Source organism: Chlorocebus sabaeus, chromosome 1 (genome assembly GCF_047675955.1).
Source record: "Chlorocebus sabaeus isolate Y175 chromosome 1, mChlSab1.0.hap1, whole genome shotgun sequence".
Lineage (NCBI taxonomy): Eukaryota > Metazoa > Chordata > Mammalia > Primates > Cercopithecidae > Chlorocebus > Chlorocebus sabaeus.
This window is the reverse complement of record NC_132904.1, coordinates 104562207-104583208: the sequence shown is the minus strand read 5'-3', so window position 1 is coordinate 104583208 and position 21002 is coordinate 104562207. Positions and strand designations below refer to the sequence as shown.

The window sequence follows — 21002 nt, the reverse complement described above, 5'->3', positions numbered from 1 at the left end:
GCAACAAAAGAACAGGCTAACGAAGGCACAGATTCATTGAAGAAGCAGTACAATTCAGAGGGTGGGAGCGGGCTTGAGCAAGCGGCTCAACAGCCTCTTCAATTGGGGTTTTTATTAAGCTAAAGGAACCAAGCAACACTCCTCGGTGCCCTTTAGAGGACTCCAGTTGGCCGCACCCCATGAAGGATTGGCCTGCGACCAGAGGCTGACGTGGAGCCTTGGCACACGATCAGAGGCAGATGTGGAAACTTCTGTCTCATTGTCACAGGAACGAGGAGGTGGCCTGTGTGCTGTCCAATTTTGCCTAGAACTGGCTGCACCTGCTGTTCTTTTGCTTCTGCCTTAACCCTTGATTGCCCGAATTCCCTATTCTCCTGCCTCAGAATTGTTAAGCAAAAAGCAACCAGGACTTGATTATTTGGAAAATTCTCAGCCTAACTATACTGCTGCCAAGGATGAGAAGGTCTGGCCTGAAGAGTGTGTCTGGACAATACTTTGCTAAAGAGAGTTGTGTGTGGACCGGGCACGGTGGCTCACGCCTGTAATCCCAGCACTTTGGGAGGCCGAGGCGGGCGGATCACGAGGTCAGGAAATCGAGACCATCCTGGCTAACACGGTGAAACCCCGTCTCTACTAAAAATACAAAAAATTAGCCAGGCATAGTGGCGGGCGCCTGTAGTCCCAGCTACTTGGGAGGCTGAGGCAGGAGAATGGCGTGAACTGGGGAGGCGGAGCTTGCAGTGAGCCGAGATCGCGCCACTGCCCTCCAGTCTGGGAGACACAGCGAGGCTCCGTCTCAAAAAAAAAAAAAAAAAGAGTCGTGTGACTTATGAATCCAGTCAGCCGTGTCAGCAGAAGCCAGGAATAGAGTTGGGGTTATCCAGGAAAGATCTGTGGAGAACTTGAAAGTTCTAATGGTGCGGATCCCCTTGACATCCACAGAAAACAAGATTTTTGAGACTTTTATACCAGCAGAAATAATCCCAGCCTTGATGGAAAGGGACAGAGACAGAACAAATTGAAGGGAAAATGACTGACTCCCAAGGCAGAGCCATGGATGCAGAGGCCAGAGAGAGGAGGGAGCTACAGGTCCAGAGGCCAAGGCCAACTGCACCCTCTGGGCTCGAGTCAGAGGGTCATTAAGGCCTTGAAAATGAATGTAGTTTTCCCTTTTGTGTTACAAACCTGTGTGAGACAGTGACCCCTTTAATTCCATGAAAATTCTGCCTTTCATAATGGAAATGTCTGTCCTATGCTTGCCTCATCTCAGTCCCTTTGTGCTGTTGTAATAGACATCTTATTTATTACTGGGTAATTTATAAGTAATAGAAATTTACTACTCACAGTTCTGGAAGCTTGGAAGTCCATGATGCCAGCATTAGGTGTCTGGTGAGGGCCTTCTTGCTACATCCTCATGTAGCAGAAGAGCAGATGGGCAAAAGGGCACCTAAGCAGGTTCCTGCCAGCCCTTTTGTAAGGTGCCAATCCAATCATGAGGGCACAGCCCTCATGGCCTCATCATCTCCTAAGGGGGCCACCTCTTAATACCACAGCAATGTGATTACGTTTCAACATGAACTTTGGAGGGCACACATTCAAACCACTGCACCCACCATTGTACTTTGGAAGCAGATAACTTGTTTCCTAGTTGCACATGTCCACAGTTACAAGAGGAATTTTGCCCTAGAATGTATCATATCATACCTAAAGTCTCACTGATACCTGGTTTGCATGATTTAGATAATGAGATGTGCAATGTTTTGAGCTGACGATACTTAGATGAGATTTTGGATTTATAGTTAATGCTCAAACAAGTTGAGATTTTTGAGGATGCTGGGATTAGGTGAATGTATTTTGCATGTGGGATGAATGTGAATTTTACGGGGCTAGAGGATTGTACTGGGTTGAAGTGTTCCCCCCAAATTCACAACCACCAAAACGTCAGAATACGACCTTGTTTGGAAACAGGATCTTTGAAGATGTGATTAGTTAAGATGAGGTCACACTGGTGTACACTAGACCATAAATCCAATATGACTGGTGGTGTCCTTATAAGAAGATGGACGAAAAGATGGGCTTGGAAAAGTGGAGGTAGGAACTAGTGCGATGCAGCAATGAGTTAAAGAATGCCACAGATGCGAGTGACCCCCAGATGCTAGAAAAGGCCAAAAAAGGACCCTTCCCTGGATTCTTCAGAGAGAGAGAGAGAGAGAGAGAGAACAGCATGGTCCCAGCAACACCTTGATTTCAGACTTCCAGCCTCTAGAATTGTGCAACAATAAATCTGTTGTTTTAGGTCACGCAATCTGTGGTAACTTTGTTACAGCAACTCTAGAAAACTAATACACTCATCCTGGAGGGATGCCCATAGCTTTTCCTTGTGTTTACTAGCTTATGTGCCGTAAGACACTTCATTCACTGAAATCCTGAGACAGGTACACAGTGTCAGCAGAGCTTCTTCAGTGGGGCACATGGAAATGTTTGTACCCTCTGTATCAGAATAAGAAAATGATTACGATATAAACAGAAAGACGAAAGACAACAGTAGAGTGCTCCTAAAAACCTTCATATGATTTATCCTGGGACTGTGAAAGCGGCAGATACCAGAATAAAGTCACTTCTGTTGGACCCAGACAGAACAGGGCCGGGAAGGAGGTGCGTGCATGCATGTCTGAGGTAAGAACCGCTTCCAAGGACTTACTAAAAACTGCTTCACGTGCTTCATGCATCTTCTGCTCTGATAAGGTTTTTCATTAAACATTCTTTAGGACTGCAATAATTCAAACAAGACATTCTCCAGAGAATAGCTGCCCAGTAGCAGCATCTGCATCAATGAACTGGTAACAGCTCTGGCTTTGAACCTACGGAACCCACGGACTCTGCTTCTAAGCAGCTTATGAAAATCTTTTTTTTTTTTTTTGGCTAATAAAAGCTCCCCTTACACAGAACACACTGGATGCTTGCCATTAATGCATTACAGATTGTAATTTTTCTTTTATCCCCAAGTAAACGTAACATATTTAGAGAGAATTTTCTCTAGTGTCTTTTTTTTTTTTTTTCTTTTTGAGACGGAGTCTCGCTCTGTTACCCAGGCTGGAGTGCAGTGGCGCAATCTCTGCTCACTGCAACCTCTGCCTCCCAGGTTCAAACAATTATCCTGCCTCAGCCTCCAGAGTAGCTGGGAATACAGGTGCGTGCCACCACGCCTGGCGAATATTTTGTACTTTTTTTTTTTTTTTTTTTTTTTTTGAGACGGAGGCTTCTTCTGTCGCCCAGGCTGGAGTGCAGTGGCGCGATCTCGGCTCACTGCAAGCTCCGCCTCCCGGGGTCACGCCACTCTCCTGCCTCAGCCTCCCCAGCAGCTGGGACTACAGGCGCCCGCCACCACGCCTGGCTACTTTTTTTGTATTTTTAGTAGAGACGGGGTTTCACCGTGTTAGCCAGGATGGTCTCGATCTCCTGACCTCGTGATCCACCCGCCTTGGTCTCCCAAAGTGCTGGGATTACAGGCATGAGCCACTGCACCTGGCCTAGTGTCTTTTTTAAAAATGTTGACAGGATCTCTTAGAACAAAACAAAAACAAAGATCCAAGAGGGTATTTTAGAAAGTTGATTGTTTTTTGTTTTGTTTTGAGACAGGGTCTCACTCTGTCACCCAGGCAGGAGTACAGTGGCACGATCACTGCTCTCTGCAGCCTCAACCTCTCCCGCCCAGGTGATCCTCCCACCTCAGACTTCTGAGTAGCTGGGACTACAGGCGCACGCCAACACACCTGGCTACTTTTTGTATTTTTTGTAGAGAAGGGTTTTCACCATGTCGGCTCAAACTGCTCAGCTCAAGCGAGCCTCCCACTTCGGCCTCCCAAAGTGCAGGGATTACAGGCGTGAGCCACCACACCAGGCTAGGAAGTTCTTCACTTCTTCAGTGTAAGACATTAGTCCTACTTGCCCAGATAATGCCTTCGGGCTTGTTACACATTCCTCTATTTTAGAGGATGATGTGGTCTATTCAACAGTGATTCCCGAACCTATCAATTCAATTTCACAAATAGCGAGCCCATAATTAAGCGGAGAATTGTACTAGAAAGTGTGAGGGATTTAAAAATGATAAAAGTCCTTGCCCTGCTTTTCTGTTTTAGATTTAGAGTGACCTCTCAGCCACAGGCTAAACAGAAATACTCCATTCACACCTTCTGGGGTCTTGGGACTCAGGCACTGAATTATAAGCTCAATTAAGAGAAAACTTGAGATTAGGTCAATGGCTCAAAAATGCCAAAAGCAAACAATTTTACTGACCACAGCTTAACCCTCTGTACATTTAGGTAATCCACTGCAAAAATATAGGCCTGCCCAGAACAGAGAAGCATGCAAAAGAAAAAATGAAAAAAAAAAAAAATTAATGTAAGCCAGAAGTAACCCAGCAGCTAGTAAAGGTACATCATTCTCTACCTCAGATGGTATAAGCGTGTTACAGAGTGTGTGTATTCAGTGAACACAGGAGAAGCAGAAGTTTAAAAAAGGCCAGCTTCTGGAGATAAGACAGAAGTGGAATCAAGTGTGGTGTGGGCAGGGGAGCAATAGGGAATTACATCAAGGTTGCTAACCTGGGCGACTGAGATAGTATTAATCGGAGCAAGTGACAGATGATATGTTCAAGAAGTAGCTGGAAATACATGCTGACTTTAGAAGAGAAACCTGGGCTGGAGACAGTCTGAAGCATCCCCATGCAGATAGTGTCAAAGCCAGGGAAGCAGATGACATCACCCAGGAAGAGTATGTAGCTTACCAAGAGTGGAGAGTTACGAGATGAAATCATGGGATGTGCAGGCAGAAGAGCCAGAGAATGAGACAAAGCTGAGAGACAGCGGAGTGACACCAAGACAGAATAGTGTCTTTGAAGCCAAGGAATGAAACAATAAACTTTTTTTTTTTTGTAGAGATGGGGTCTGGCTCTGTTGCCTAGGCTCTTCTCAAGCCACCTTCCCACTTTGGCCTCCCAAAGTTGTTGGGATTACAGGCATGAGCCACTGCACCTTGCCAGAAATGAACTTACAATAGCACTAATAAGGTCACTGATGACCTCGGCAAGAGGGACAGTGAAGACATGAGCCAATTCCTACCATATTGAAGATATGAAGGCCAAGCATGGTAGCTCATGCCTAATAATCCCAGCACTTTGGGAGGCAGAGATGGGAGGACCCTTTGAGGCCAGGAGTTTGAGATTAGCCTGAGCAACATAGCAAGACCCCACCTCTGCAAAAATTTAAAAAAAAAAAAAAAAAAAGAAAGAAAAAGAAAAAGAGCCAGGCATGGTGGCATGTACCTGTGGTGCCAGCTACTTGGGGAGGCTGAGGCGAGAGCACTGTTTGAGCCCAGCTGCTAGAGGTTGCAGTGAGCTGTGATCACAAAACTATGCTCTAGTCTGGCCTGGGTGACAGAGCAAGACCGTATCTCAAAAAGATACAGAGACAGTAAGACTGTGGAATGCTCTTCCAACACGTTTAGCAGAGAAGGGAAGGGGGAAAATAAGGCCATAGCATGACCGACGTAAGAGGAGGGAATTTTTTGAAGGATGGTGGGTACTTCAATATGTATATAGGCCAATGATTTTCAAAATTGACTGTCATCAGCATCACCTAGAGGGCTTGTTAAAATTCAGATTGTGGGACTTGACCTGAACAAGTTTCTGATTGAGTAGGTCTAGGTTGGAACTCAAGAACTTACATTTCCAACAAGCTCCCAAGTGACAATGCTGCTGGTCTGTGGACCAAAATGGAGAACCACGGGAGTAGGCGAAGAGAAAAATATCCAAAAGAACAATGTTTGAAATATTTAGGCGATGGAGATATTTATAGGGCAAAACACAGCAGAAGGAGAGGATGGAATTCAGAAAAAGGTAAAACAGTTGGTCTTGAGCAACAAGTGAGGTCATCTCTTCCTCTGAGACAGGCAGGCAGATGAAGATGTACATGATTAGAGGTAAAGTTTACAGGTGGAGAAAAGGCAAGTTAAGAGTTCATGCCTGAAGGCCTTATTTTCTCCGCTTATTTTTTCAAAGCAGTATCATCTACTGAGAATTTAGGAGATAAGGTAGAGTAGGGGAAAATATTAATAATTATACATTTAACAGCCATGGGAAAAAAACATGTTAAAGTATTCCCAAGTTCCACTTATTTTTAAGACAGAGTTTCACTCCATTGCCTAGACTGGAGGGCAGTGGCACAATCACAGCTCACTGGGGTGGAGCCTCAGCCTCCTGAGTAGCTGGGACTACAAGTGTGTGCAACCAACCACCCCTGGCTAATTTTTACATTTTTGTGGAGATGGGGGCCTCACTATGTTGCCCAGGCTGGTCTTCAACCTGGCTTCAAGTGATCCTCCTGCTTCAGTCTCCTAAAGTGCTGGGATTAGAGATGTGAACCACACCTGGACCATCAACCGCTGCTGAAGAAAAATCTAAACAGTATCAGCCTGCCTCAGTAATTACAGCATAATTAAAGAAAAAAGGAAATACTCGATTTCCTTTATTATTAAGTAAAATAGCAAGAAGCCATTAACACTCAGAGAAGTCTTCCGTTCTCCTCTAGATAAGTAGGGCAGACAAAGTTTGGATCAGCACTCCTGAAATTAGGTCATGACCAATCCACAAAGGAAGCTGTTACTCATTTTACTCACTCTAGGACATCACTATTAAAGTTTTTTTTTTTTTTTTGAGACGGAGTCTCGCTGCATCGCCCAGGCTGTAGGGCAGTGGCGCGATCTCGGCTCACTGCAAGCTCCACCTCCTGGGTTCATGCCATTCTCCTGCCTCAGCCCCCCGACTAGCTGGGACTACAGGTGCCCGCCACCTCCTCCGGCTAATTGTTCTGTATTTTTAGTAGAGACGGGGTTTCACCGTGTTAGCCAGGATGGTCTCTATCTCCTGACCTCGTGATCCGCCCACCTCGGACTCCCAAAGTGCTGGGATTACAGGCGTGGGCCACCGTGCCCGGCCTCACTATTAAAAGATTTTTAAGCTTGGGTGTGTTAACTCTTAATATTTACATATGGAATTGTTTATATTTTTATATGCATGTATTTTGCTTTAATCAGATGTTCACAAGTCTAGAACTCTTCAACTCTCACCACCGTTAATGTCAACTGTCACCCTGCTCTGGATTGTCCACTGTCAAAACAGTTCAGTGACATGAAAAGTCCATATTCAATTGTGTAGCCCAGAAAGGGGAATGGGAATGAAGTCTCCACACTTAAAATGTAAAATATTGGCTGAGTGCGGTGGCTCATGTCTGTAATCCCAGCACTCCGCGATGCCAAGGGAGGATTGCTTGAACCCAGGAGTTTGAAACCAGTCTGGGCAACATAGTGAGGCCTCCTCTCTGCAAATACAAAAAGAAAAATTACCTGGGCATGGTGGTGTGTGCCTGTGTTCCCAGCTACTCAGGAGGCTAAAGTGGGAAGATCACTGGAGTCCAGGAGCTCAAGGCTGCAATGAGCTTCGATGAGCTGCGATTGTGGCACTGCACTCCAGTCTAGGCGACAGAGAGAAATTCTATCTCAAAAAAAAAAAAAACCTAAAATATTGAACTATGTTCTCAGGCACATGTGCTATCATTCATTCAATCCTACTATGTGCCCTTTTTACATTCAGGTTTAACAGGGATGAATCCAACTTGATATTTTGGGGACCCTCTTTAAGAAAAGTAATACAAAATTAAAAATACAAAACTCCTAAGGCACCCCCTCCCAGGGCCTTGTACAAGTAAGGGGCCCAAAACCTTAAGCTTAGTTTATTGGTTTAAATGAAATCTGTTTCTTGGTTCAGACGAAATTTTGCACTGAAAAAATACTTCCTCTAGCTTCATTTCCGAGTCAACTCCTCCCCCAACCCCAACCTCCCAAATGCCAGTGTAAGTTCCAGGTTGAGTTTAGAGTCATTATGAAGTCAAATGTGTTCCTCCATCCAGCTGTCCAAAACATTTATTGACTACTACAGTAGGAAAAAGATATGATCCCTCAATGTAAAGGAGCTCTATAATATTTATTTATGAACCAATGAATGAATGAATGAGAGTCTGGCCCTGTTGCCCAGGCTGGAGCACAGTGGTGCGATCTCGGCTCGCTGCAACCTCCACCTCCCAGGCCCAAACGATTCTCTTGCCTCAGTCTCCTAAGTAGCTGGGATTACAGGTATGTATATTTGGTAGAGATGGGGTATTGCCGTGTTGGCCAGGGTGGTCTTGAACTCCTGACCTCAAGTGATCTGCCCGCCTCAGCTTCTCAAAGTGCTGGGATTACAGGTGTTAGCCACTGTGCCCAGCCTAAAATTTCTTTTAAATTTTTAATTTCTCTAAAAATTTAAAATAAGTTTTAAATTTTTAAATCTTTTAAATTTAAATTTAGTTCCTCTGTGTAATTAAGTCCCTGTATGCAATTCAAGTTTCTTATAGTCAGAGTTTTTTTGATTATTAAATTGTTCACTTGATCAGTAACTAATCGCTATTATCTGTCCTTACTGCTAAAGTATTTCTAGCTTAAATAAGTATTTCACAAATTTTCAAATATATCCAAAATGTGAAATATGTTTTACTTTTTTTTTTTTTTTTTTTTTTTTTTTTTTGAGACAGAGTCTCCTTCTGTCACCCAGGCTGGAGTGCAGTGGCACAATCTCGGCTCACTGCAAGCTCCGCCTCCCAGGTTCAAGTGATTCTGCCTTAACCTTCCCAGGTGTGCGCCACTATGCCTGGCTAATTTTTGTATTTTTAGTAGAGACGGGGTTTCACCATGTTTGCCAGGCTGGTCTCGAACTCCTGACTTCAGGTGATCCATCCACCTTGGCCTCCCAAAGTGCTGGGATTACAGGTGTGAGTCACGGTGCCTGGCCCATTTTTTACTTTTATCTGCTATAAAATTTGAATTTTGTTATGACAAAGCCTATCTAAGTTGATGAATATATTAATCATTTTCAGGTTGGAGTATTTTTTTTTTTTAACCTCTTCCAGGCATACAGCCACATGCTATCATCAGTGGAAAAGCTACATTGCTGACTGCTCTCATTTTGAATTAGAATATGAAGTCTCATATAAATAAATGGATTACTTTTCATATTTCTGATTAAAACAAGGCTGGCTGAGATTTATTACTTTACCTTGAAATTTAAAAATATACCTACTATAAAAATTTTAATTAAACTCTGAAACTATTTTATAGTAGAACATCAACATTTTCTGGATAGGTAAAAGCTTTTATATTACATTTTTATTTTGCAAGAAAATAAATTATACAACTTAAAAAATAAAATCCAAAAATTAAGCAGTTCATCAAAATATTTCAGCCTACTGCATACAGAAACTGCTACTACTTAAAATTGTACAGCATTATCATCTCAGTATGTAGTGGCACACATTCAAAATCGTATAGACCATATGAGGATAGATTACAACTTAGAAACTAAAATAAATTTGTTCAACACTCCAGACAACAAATAGTGTAGATGACAGGAAAACTCTCATGTAATGTTTATTTCACAAACATGACCTTGGAAGAATTTATAAGACAGCATCCCAGTCATTTACATGAGAATAGAAAAACCAGCTTGAGTTTAAGATAGCAAATCTTTCTGTAAAACTAGCAAATCTTTCACCCAGACTGAAGTGTTAAAATTTGCCCTTTGAGCAGTGCTAGAGATATCTTACTGCAAATAATGCAAAATACTTTTTAAACTACTCAGGTCATATTTTCTATTAAATTTAATAAAAAGTAAAAGAAAGCTAACATTTCATTTTTGGAAGGTTTAACATTTATGCACAAAATAAGAGCGAGAGACTTAAATAAAAAAGTTGACAGAACTCAGGGACCCCTCCAATAAATGTAAAAATTGGAAGACTTCAGAATTTATTTCAAGATCCTCATTTAATCATTGGAATAGTAATATTCTAATATTTATCTCATTGTGACCATCAAAATTGTTCTATATTTTCACTTCCTAAACTTGTCTTATGTCTACTTACTGTGGCAACGAGATGGCAACACAAGTTAACATTTTCCAGATGGAATGTCTTTGAACTAGAAGATGGGTATTCAGAGCTTAAGATGGCCTCCGAAGTGTCTTATTGCCATACCGCTAATTTTTAAAAATTAAATGTATTTTTTTTTTTTTTTTTTTTTGGAGAGGGAGGCTGGATTTTCTTTTCCCTTAACTGCAGGTTTTATCTCTGCTCGGCACCAATTTTAAGTGCACACTGGAGAGAAGAGACCTGAATAAAGGATGCCGACTGTGATTCCAGACCTTTACAAACTGCTGGTAGGATTTTTTTTTAAATTTTATTTTTTTTTAATTTGCAAATCTGTTGTTAAAGAAAACTGAACAATGGCATAGGCACCTTGTCAACTAAATGGTTTTCATGAACACCAAAAAGTAGTTAAACTTTTGTATACATAACCAAAAAACAACAACAACAACAACAAAAAAAAAACTGTACGTTTACAGTATTTGCTGCTGTTCATTCCCCAAAATACAATTAGGACATAATTGGCTATTAAAAATTTATAAAATTTAATTAAAAACTTTGCTATGAATTTAGTGTTACCCACTTTTGCATTAAATTCGCCTTCATAAATCAAAACATCATGACTCTCATTCTTAAACTAAATGACCCAAAATTAGAAGTTCCAAAAAAGTTCTGAGAACAATTATGGTTTAAAACAACAAACCGAAATTTTTTAAATGGACTACAATTTTTCCTCCTATTGTTTCCTCCTTTGGCATTCTTGTATTGGGACAAGCAAATACGCCAATGTTGAATTATCTGTTAAACATAAGGGCCACAATTACTACAAAATTATTTCTTCTAAATTTCAAATATACCCATTATGAACAGTCACCTAATTAGAGAAAACTGTGAGCACTAATTTTAGTTTAATTCTTCACAATATGCTTGGTCCAATAATTGACATTTGCTACCTTAAAGATGAAGTGTAAAATTTTAAACAAAATTCCAATTTCCTATGAGTTTCAGAACAGGCATTTGACTATACTCAGCAAAACTCTGTGTTTTCAATTGCTTTCCTTCCATTCAGCAGGCAGTTCACAAAGCCTCTTGGGATGGGGACAGATCGAAATGCTCTTGAAAGCACTCCACTGTAACATAATACTGTATGTCTTTCTGTACTCCATTTCCTACTATCTTCAAAAACCATACTTTAAAAATATTACTTAACATCAAACAAGATAGAAAATAATTTGCAAGAAAATTTGAAATGTGCACCACAATGAATAAAAACCCAAGTTGAGCCATTCTTTCCCCAAGGGGGATAATTTTCTCTTTTAAGTTGTTCACGTCCTCAAGTCCTAAAATTTCCACTACTCTGGATATTCAGTTGCCAGCAACTAGTTAAGTTGCTACTTTGGATAGACTGAAAGGAACATGGTAAATGTTGCCTTCTGATGATTTAAAAAATGTTTATTTTTAAAATATATAAATATATATGTACATATATTTGGCAAGTTTACTGCTCGTATTAGGAGTGCAACAATTTTGCTTCTGTTTTTCAGGTCTTATGTTGTGGTTTTTCTCTTACCCCTAGGTGACTGATTCAAACCTGAGGCTACAAATCCCTAATCATGAGACCTTAAAATACCAAAATACTTCTATGCTACAGATTAAGACATCAGTTACATAACTATATCAGAGCAGAAGATTTCTGTGGTGTTTTTAATAAATTCAGATATGGCATAATAAATATTAGGTATATAAATATTAAGTGTGTTAGTAAACACACAGTATGTTTAGTAAACACACTTAATATTTTTGTTTTGCTATTTTGACTCTGCAATCATAATGACCTACCTATCTCCATAAATTTTTTTAAACAATTGAAGCAACAATTAATATAAACTTCACTTTTCAAAACAAGCTCTCCAGCCATATTAAAAAAATAAAACAAAACAAAAAAACAACTCCTTATCATTGAACAACAACTAAAATAGCAGTCTCCTGTTTAAAGAAAACCAACATTTGAAAGTTGAAAATATTTAATACCATTTTTAGGTCACCATTAAAATCCAGTTATTATACTGAGCAATGTTTGAACAATTTGATACTATTAAATACTTAACTTCTCACCTACATCTGCCCTTTCCCAATGTTGCATTGACCAGCTCACTCTTTTCATCAAAAGAAACCAAGAGTGCTATTTCTAGTTTTAATTGCATTTTTTAAAAACAAAAGATAACAGCATTTTTCAGTGCATGAATATCTGAAGATCCTTCCCTGTGCAAGTACATTTTTTAAGAGAGGAAAAAAGAGAAAAAAGCAACAAGAACCCCGCCCTCACCCTTCCCAACTGTATTTCTCCTGGTGGGTACAAATCAAATTCACTTTCAAAAGTTGATAATGGGCTCTTCATGAATGCAAGTTTCTCCACAAAACAGCATGCTGTTAGAGTGTGCAACATGAAGGGAATGCCATCATGCTAACTAATGTGATTGGCAAAATATAGTTGTTTTCGTAAGGTAAGGCAGAGATTTTAATATTTATGTAATCAAAGTCCAAATAAACCTTTCTCCAGCACAAACTTTACAACTTTCTGCCCAAGCACTCCAAAATTTGGGTTCTAAATATTATCCATGATATTCAAACTTATGCCATATATATGAAAGTGTTGATATCAGATTCATCTCTTCTGATGTACTTGTGCTCTATTAGCCACTCTATTTGCTCTTTTATCATTTTCTTTTGTGGCAAGAACATGTTTTTCAAAATTTCTACTAATTCAGTCTGCAGCTGAGCATTACTAATTTTCTTTCTCATTTTCATTATTTGTATGATAGCTTCCTAAAAGAAAAAATAAAAATAAAAGTGCATTAATATATGAAATTTAAGTACAACAAACTTAAAAATGACTTTTTATGCATATTCATCCTCTATCCAACATCTACCCAAATGAATAACAATCACTAGGGAATTAATCTTGAGACCAGTATCTTTTACTTCACAAATAAAACCATCTTTTGTTTTTTCATTCCCCATAAAAGAAAATCTGCTTACTGGGGTGGGGGGCTAGGGGAGGGATAGCATTAGGAGAAATACCTCATGTAGATGACAGGTTGATGGGTGCAGCAAACCACTATGACACGTGTATACCCATGTAACAAAGCTGCACATTCTGCACGTGTATCCCAGAACGTAAAGTATGTATTTTTTAAAAATCTGATTATAGATATTTTGAAAAATAAGGAAAAGCAAAATTACTTCTGCTGCAAGAAAACTACACCTAATGTTTTAATATTATTTCCTTCAATTTCTTTTTTCCCATACCATTCACATTCTTAAAAGTCATCTTACCTGTGAAAACAATATGTATATAACCTGGTATCATGTTAAACGTTAATTAAAACACAACAAACTCCTTACACTGAATTTTTCCCTTGTATTCAGTTATTTCTTTGTGTAGTAGTACAGGTCAGTTGGGGTCTGTTTTTTTTTTTTTTTTTTGAGACGGAGTCTTGCTCTGTGCCCCAGGCTGGAGTGCAGTGGCGTGATATCGGCTCACTGCAAGCTCCACCCCCCGGGTTCACGCCATTCTCCTGCCTCAGCCTCCCGAGTAGCTGGGACTACAGGTGCCCGCCACCACGCCCGGCTAGTTTTTTGTATTTTTTAGTAGAGACGGGGTTTCACTGTGTTAGCCAGGATGGTCTCGATCTCCTGACCTTGTGATCCGCCCACCTCGGCCTCCCAAAGTGCTGGGATTACAGGCTTGAGCCACCGCGCCCGGCCGGGGTCTGTTTTAAAAGTCATTAAGTAGTATTCTTTATATATTTACCAGATTAATTCATTATATTTGCTACAAATATTATCTTCAGTTTATAGTGACTCAATTAAATGTTTTTAAGGTTTTTTTTTTTTTTTTTTTCCTTCTCTTTAAATACAGAGACAAAGTTTTGCTATGTTGGCCAGGTTAGTCTTGAACCCCCAACCTCAAATAATCCCCTGCCCTGGTCTCCCAAAGTGCTAGGATTACAGGTGTTAGCCACAATGCCCAGTAGTTTTTAAGTTTCTAAAGAAATAAATCTTTTTCATCTAGGTCATTTTATCAAAATTTTTCTTGATGATTTCCTTAATTACTGTTAAGTTTACAATAAGAGTTATTAGAAAATCATTAAATATTCTTTTCTCTTTTACCTTTTCCAGCACAAGCTCTCTCTTTACCCAACAAAAGGCACTTGTATGCTGGGTGTGGTGGCTCATGTGTGTAATCCTAGCACTTTGGGAGGTTGCTGTGGGTGGACTGCTTGAGTCCAGGAGTTTGAGACCAGCCTGGGCAACATGGCAAAACCCCATCTCTATAAAAAATACAAAAGTTAGCCGGGCATGGTGGCATGTGTCTGTGGTCCCAGCTATTCAGGAGGCTGAAGAAAGAGGATTGCTTGAGCCTGGGAGGTGGAGGCTGCAGTAAGCTGAGATCGCACCACCGCACTCCAGCCTGAGACCCTGTCTCCAAAACAAAAGGCATCTATCTCTTAGCACAGATTAGAGTTTGTTGTAAAAGAAATGTCAAAATAGAAAAAGAAGTAACATTTGCTTTTAACATTTAAAAACATAATTTTGCTGCAAATCAATAGACTTGGGAGTCAGGCACTATTCAGTAAGAGAAAAAATTCCTTCAACTTCCCCTGTACAGATATGATAACCAGCCGGGGAGGGTGGCTCATGCCTGTAATCCCAGCAATTTGGGAAGTTGAGGGGGGCGGATTGTTTGAGTTGTGGAGTTTGAGACCAGCCTGGGAAACATGGCGAAACCCCATCTCTACAAAATATACAAACAATATTAGCCGGGCATGGTTGCATGTACCTGTGGTCCCAGCTACTCAGGGGGCTGCGGCAGGATCGCTTGAGCCTGGAAGGCAGAGGTTGCAGTGAGCTGAGATTGCACCACTGCACTCCAGCCTGGGTGACAGAGTGAGACCCTGTCTCAAAAAAAGAGAAAAACAGGCCAGGCGCGATGGCTTACACCTGTAATCCCAGCACTTTAGGAGGCCAAGGCGAGTGGATCACAAAGTCAGGAGTTCGAGACCAGCCTGGCCAACATGATGAAACCCGTCTCTACTAAAAATACAAAAAATAGCTTGGCGTGGTGTCGAGCACCTCTAATCCCAGCTACTCGTGAGTCTGAGGCAGGAGAATTGTTTGAACCTGGGAGGCGGAGGTTGTAGTGAGCCAAGATCGTGCCATTCCATTCCAGCCTGGGCAACAGGGCGAGACCCCGTCTCAAAAAACAAAACAAAAATAAATAAAAGATATGATGACCCCCTTCACTGACATCAGAAGGTCAAGTGAATTCCTCTCACCCTGGATGGTATTCAGATACCAGGCTCCTGATCATCATAAATTGGGGTTTATGTCAGGGGTTCAGAGAAGAAGGAGGAAGAAGGAAAGTCTGTTCCTTCAGGCACTTGAAGATTACAGGAACCCGGAGGAAAAGCAGAGGCATTTGTAAACGTCCCAATTTCTCCTTAGGTAGAGGTGAAGGTGGTAGTTAGATAACCTAAGGGGAAAACAGAGCAGAGGGACACTGGCCCTGGTCCCCATTTGATATGCTGGAGGTCACTTAAAGAGTAGCATAGTATGATAGAAATAATCTGCACTTCTGACTCTCCCTCAGTTCCCACGTGTGACAGCAAGAGTTTCGAGCTAATGGACCTGCCACAGGGCCTTTAATGACAGGGCAAGGTGATCTTGCCATTATTCTGCAGAGAATAATGACACTGTGCCATGTAGGCCAAGGAACCACACAGAAGATGTAGTGGAGTCTCAGAGCCTTCAAGAGCTCAGTAAGAGCAGGGGAAAGACAGCAAGGAAGAGGCCATAGGGTCCTTAGTAACTAGAAGAAGAATGAACCATAAATTCATCTGCTATAGACAACAGCAGCAGTTACCAACAGAAAGCCAAATTCCCAAAGATGATAAACTACTTCACAGCTGCCAAAACCAACAATCCAGGACACTGTCATAACTGCAAAGATATGACGCTCCCTTCACTGTCATTACCAGTCAAGTAAATCCCTCTCAACCTCAATATATCCAAATGCCACCTATGCAAATAGCAGTCAATGGGGATGAGTGGAGTAGGATCAGGAGGAAATAAAGTCTGAGCATTACACCTAAAGACAGCTTAGATTATTGGACTGTACATAATTATGGGTCACATTAAGACAAAAGGACCTCAATTTCTCTGCACATCTTATAGTATCAATACACCCGCTTATACATTTCAACTCTTTTTTATTTGATCTCTTTAGATGGAGTCTTGCTCTGTCGCCAGGCTGGAGTGCAGTGGTGCGATCTCGGCTCACTGCAACCTCCGCCTCCCGGGTTCAGGAGATTCCACTCCCTCAGCCTCCTGGGTAACTGGGACTACAAGCATGCACCACCATGCCCGGCTAATTTTTTGTATTTTAGTAGAGACGAGGTTTCATCATGTTGGTCAGGATGGTTTTGATCTCCTGGCCTCGTGATCCGCCCACCTCAGCCTCCCAAAGCATTGGGATTACAGGCGTGAGCCACTGCGCCTGGCCTATTTTTCTATTTTTTTGAGACAGGGTCTCACTCTGTCACCCAGGCTGGAGTGCAGTGGTGCAATCTCAGCTCACTGCAACCTCTGCCTTCCAGGCTCAAGCAATCCTCCTGCCTCAGCTCCCTGAGTAGCTGGGACCACAGGCACATGCCACCATGCCTGGCTATGTTCATACCATGCCCGGTTATGTTCACACAGGTATATATATTTATCACAACTCACTGAAAATTATACTTTGAAAGATACATTCCATTGTGTCTAAATTACAACTAAAAATTGTAGCAACAAAAAAGAGCTCAACCTTTCTATTTATTCAACTCTCCTAAATTTCCCAGTAAAGGGCCACTCTTTTCATACAGCTCCTACACAGTAGGTTTTTAAAAATGTGTATGAATTTTTCTTATTTTCCTTTTATTTACTGCTACATAGAAATGCAAGTGGTTTTTATTCATCTCTTCTCTGCTACATTATCGTATTACATGATCTATAGGTAATAAGCATTTTTAATCTTTTCATCTTGTTACATATTTTAAAAAGTACAGTAGGCTGGGCACAGTGGCTCACACCTGTAATCCCAGCACTTTGGGAGGCCAAAGCAGGCATATCGCTTGAGCCTAGGAGTTCAAGACCAGCCTGGGCAATATGGCGAAACCCTGTCTCCACTAAAAATACAAACTAGCTGAGTGTGGTGGCGTATGCCTGTGGTCCCAGCTAATCAGGAGGCAGAGGTGGGAAACTCCTTCGAGCCCAGGGAGTTGAGGCTGCAGTGGGTTGAGATGGTGCCACTGCACTCTAGCCTGGGCAACAGACTGAGACCCTGTCTCAAAAAACAAACAAACAAACAAAAAACAGAAAAAAAAAAAGGACACTGGCCAAAAGTTTCAAACAGTATTAAATGAAAATAGTAAAAGTTGAAAGATTTGGTTTTAAAAGGACTATTTCTAAAGTTAAAACAATCATACATAGGTGTTACTTATTACATTCAGAAGATCTTAATCCTAGTTTTAAACTATTTTTAAAAGAATAAATGAATATTAGAGAACATTTTTGGTTCTAAGTAAGTTTCCCAATTTCACATTATAATGCACTATGAAACTGGAATTCATATTCCAACTGGAATGGAAATTTTTAATATATTTTAAAAAACTGATTGAGAAAAGATCTCCCTTTGTTGCCCAAGAGATCCTCCTGTCTCAGCCTCCCAAAGTGTTGGGATTACATGCGTGAGCCACTGCACTTGGCCCCTACATGCTTTTAAATTCAAAATTTAAAAAACAAAAAAAAAACTAAGGTTTTTTTTAAAACTTCAGACATTCTGTCAATATTACAAACCTGGGTTCTTAGTATTCGTAGTTGAACTATTCCTTCATTCTCTTCTTCTCTCATCCTTTCTGTAGTGAGCTGCAAACGTCCAATCAAGTTGATTTTGCCCCTTTTCTGAACCTTTGCATTTTTTCTACAAAAAGAATTGAATCAAATATTTTATGGCGAAAAACACTTTAAAAATCCTATTATAGCAACAATGTCTGAGAGAAAAGATTTTAAAATATTCCAAAAATATCAGAACTGTTTAAAGGAAAAATGACAACCTACATATTGCTTTAAAACAAACTATATTTTCCTTAAACATGATAACCTGTTAATAAAATGAGTTCTCTGTAAAAACAAAGTTAATATTTCATATTGCCATGAAAGTGACTAGCTAATTGAAGACATATGGGTTATGATTGAGTGTTATTGCCTAACCAGGTCTTTTTTGTTTTTTTTTTTTTGAGACAGAGTCTCGCTCTGTCGCCCAGGCTGGAGTGCAGTGGCCGGATCTCAGCTCACTGCAAGCTCCGCTTCCCGGGTTCACGCCATTCTCCTGCCTCAGCCTCCCGAATAGCTGGGACTACAGGCGCCAGCCACCTCGCCTGGCTAGTTTTTTGTATTTTTTAGTAGAGACGGGGTTTCACCGTGTTTGCCAGGATGGTCTCGATCTCCTGACCTCGTGATCCACCCGTCTAGGCCTCCCAAAGTGCTGGGATTACAGGCTTGAGCCACCGTGCCCGGCCCTAACCGGGTCTTAACAAAAACAAACAAATAAACAAAAAGCTTTGTGAATAAAGTTGCTTTATAGCACAAAAGGATATCAACCTGAAAGACGAAATGCAACATAGTATAATGTCAGAGACCAAAAATGTATCAATGAAAAATACAGTAAAGTAGTAAACATCTGATTAATATTTTCCATAAACAACTAAATGATCTAAGTTTAGAGTGATGACAGTATATAGTTTTAAATATAATGTAAGGAAAATATTTTGCAAAAAACAAAGTGCTAAAATTCAAACAAGGTATTATTTTAGATCAACTAACAAGCTTACATTAAACTGAACTCCTGGTTCACTGAGAAGAGGGTACCTTCTGTAAAGTCTTTGGGTGAGTTGACTTGAGGTTCATACAATAAAACTTGCCGTTTGAGTTTTGGGAAAGCTACTAAAGACTAGGAAGAATAAGGAGAAAACAATTAGCATCTATAAACAGTATGGAATACTAAGATCAATTCTCCCACATAATCAACATAGGCAAGAAAAAGATTACAAACACAAACTTAAAATGTTTGGTACTTCCATGAGTATAACATTTGAATGCATAATGAGGAAAGAGAGGAGGTGAAAAGAGTTGGTTATGAGAAAGCAGTAAATGCTCTCTTTACAATAAGACAAGACACTGGGATTGTAGACACCATAGTAGGACCATAGTAGACACCATCTGCCAGTTATATACCAGCTATTTCCTCCATAGGTAATAATTAATTTTGGAAATTCAGGCCAAGTGCAGTGGCTCACGCCTGTAATTCCAGCACTTTGGGAAACTGAGGCAGGCAGATTACTTGAGCTCAGGAGTTTGAAACCAGCCTGGGCAACATGGCGAAACCCTGTCTCTACTGAAAATACAAAAATTAGCCAGGTGTGGGGCATGCCCCTGTAGTCCCAGCTACTAGGGGGACTGAGGTGGGAGGATCGCTTGAACCTGGGAGGGGGAGGTTGTAGTGAGCTGAGATTGTGTCACTGAACTCCAACCTGGATGACAAAGCAAGCCTGTCTCAAAAAAAAAAAAAAAAAAAAGAAAATTGGAACTTTAAGAAGTTTATGGAGTAGGAATAAAATGTAGTTGTGAGCAGGGGGATAATGAGTACAATCTACAAGTCCTCAAACAGACCAAAGTTTGACAAAAATCTTTTAGATTTTTGGTTATCATAAAACCTCTGAACACATTCTCAGTATAAAAATTAAGTATACATCTGAGGTACGGTAGCTCAGGCCTTTAATCCCAGCACTTTGGGAGACTGAGGCGGGCAAATTACCTGAGGTCAGGAGTTTGAGACTAGCCTGACCAACGTGGTGAAACCCCATCTCTACTAAAAATATATAATTAGCTGGATGTAGGGGAACATCCCTGTAATTCCAGCTACTTGGGAGGCTGATACAGGAGAGTTGCTTAAACCTGGGAGGCGGAGGTTGCAGTGAGCTGATATTGTGCCATTGCACTCCAGCCTGAGTGACAAGAGCAAAACTGTCTCAAAAAAAAAACAAAAAAAACAAAAAAAACCAAAAGTACATAGCTGGTCACGTTCCTCACAGGTAAAACTTTTAAATACCAACTCAATCTTTCTCTTTTAAAAAAAAAATTTTTTTTGAGATGGGTCTCACCATGTTGCCCAGGCTGGAGTGCAGTGGCATGATTGTGGCTCACTGCATCCTCCTGGGCTCAAGCAATCCTCCCACTTCAGCCTTCCAAGTGGCTGGGGATACAGCCACCAAGCTGGCTAAATTTTTTTGTTTTGTTTTTAGAGATGGGATTGCACTATGTTGCCTAGCTAGTTGCAAACTCCTCAGTTCAAGCAATCCTCTCCTCACACCTTGGCCTCCCAAAGTGCTGGGATCACAGCCATGAGCCACTGCTCCTGGCCTCTTTTTTTTGAAGCACTTTTTTCTGCCTTGTTAACCCGCCTATTGGCAATTTATTTTTTACATAAATATCTCATTAGTATGTGGGGATGTATATATATAATAATATACATAATTATATATATACATATATATATATATATATTTTTTTTTTTTTTTTCCCAGACGGAGTCTGACTCTGTCGCCTGGGCTGGAGTGTAGTGGTGCAATTTCGGCTCACTGCAACTTCCGCCTCCTGAGTTCAAGTGATTCTCCTGCCTCAGCCTCCCAAGTAGCTAGGATTACAGGCGTGTGCCACCACACCCAGCTAATTTTTGTATTTTTAGTAGAGATGGGGTTTCACTAGGGCTGGTCTTGAACGCCTGACCTCAAGCGATCTGCCCACCTCAGCCTCCCAAAGTGCTGGGATTACAGGCGTGATCCACTGTGCCCGGCCTCTATTTTTCATGATAAGACCTTTTGAAACTGTTATGAATTT

The 21002-nt window shown here is 40.8% G+C and overlaps 1 protein-coding gene across 1 annotated transcript in view; it reads right to left on the bottom strand.

Moving 5' to 3' along the window:
- Positions 1-10106: 10106 nt before the first annotated feature.
- The window catches only part of CUL5 (cullin 5), a 104594-nt gene continuing 93698 nt past the window's right edge, over positions 10107-21002 (bottom strand). Inside the window, 3 exon segments of the mRNA XM_008020745.3 lie at positions 10107-12833; positions 17904-18027; positions 18938-19056. Coding sequence (XP_008018936.1) covers positions 12639-12833; positions 17904-18027; positions 18938-19056 — 438 coding nt within the window. The 3' untranslated portion in view covers positions 10107-12638.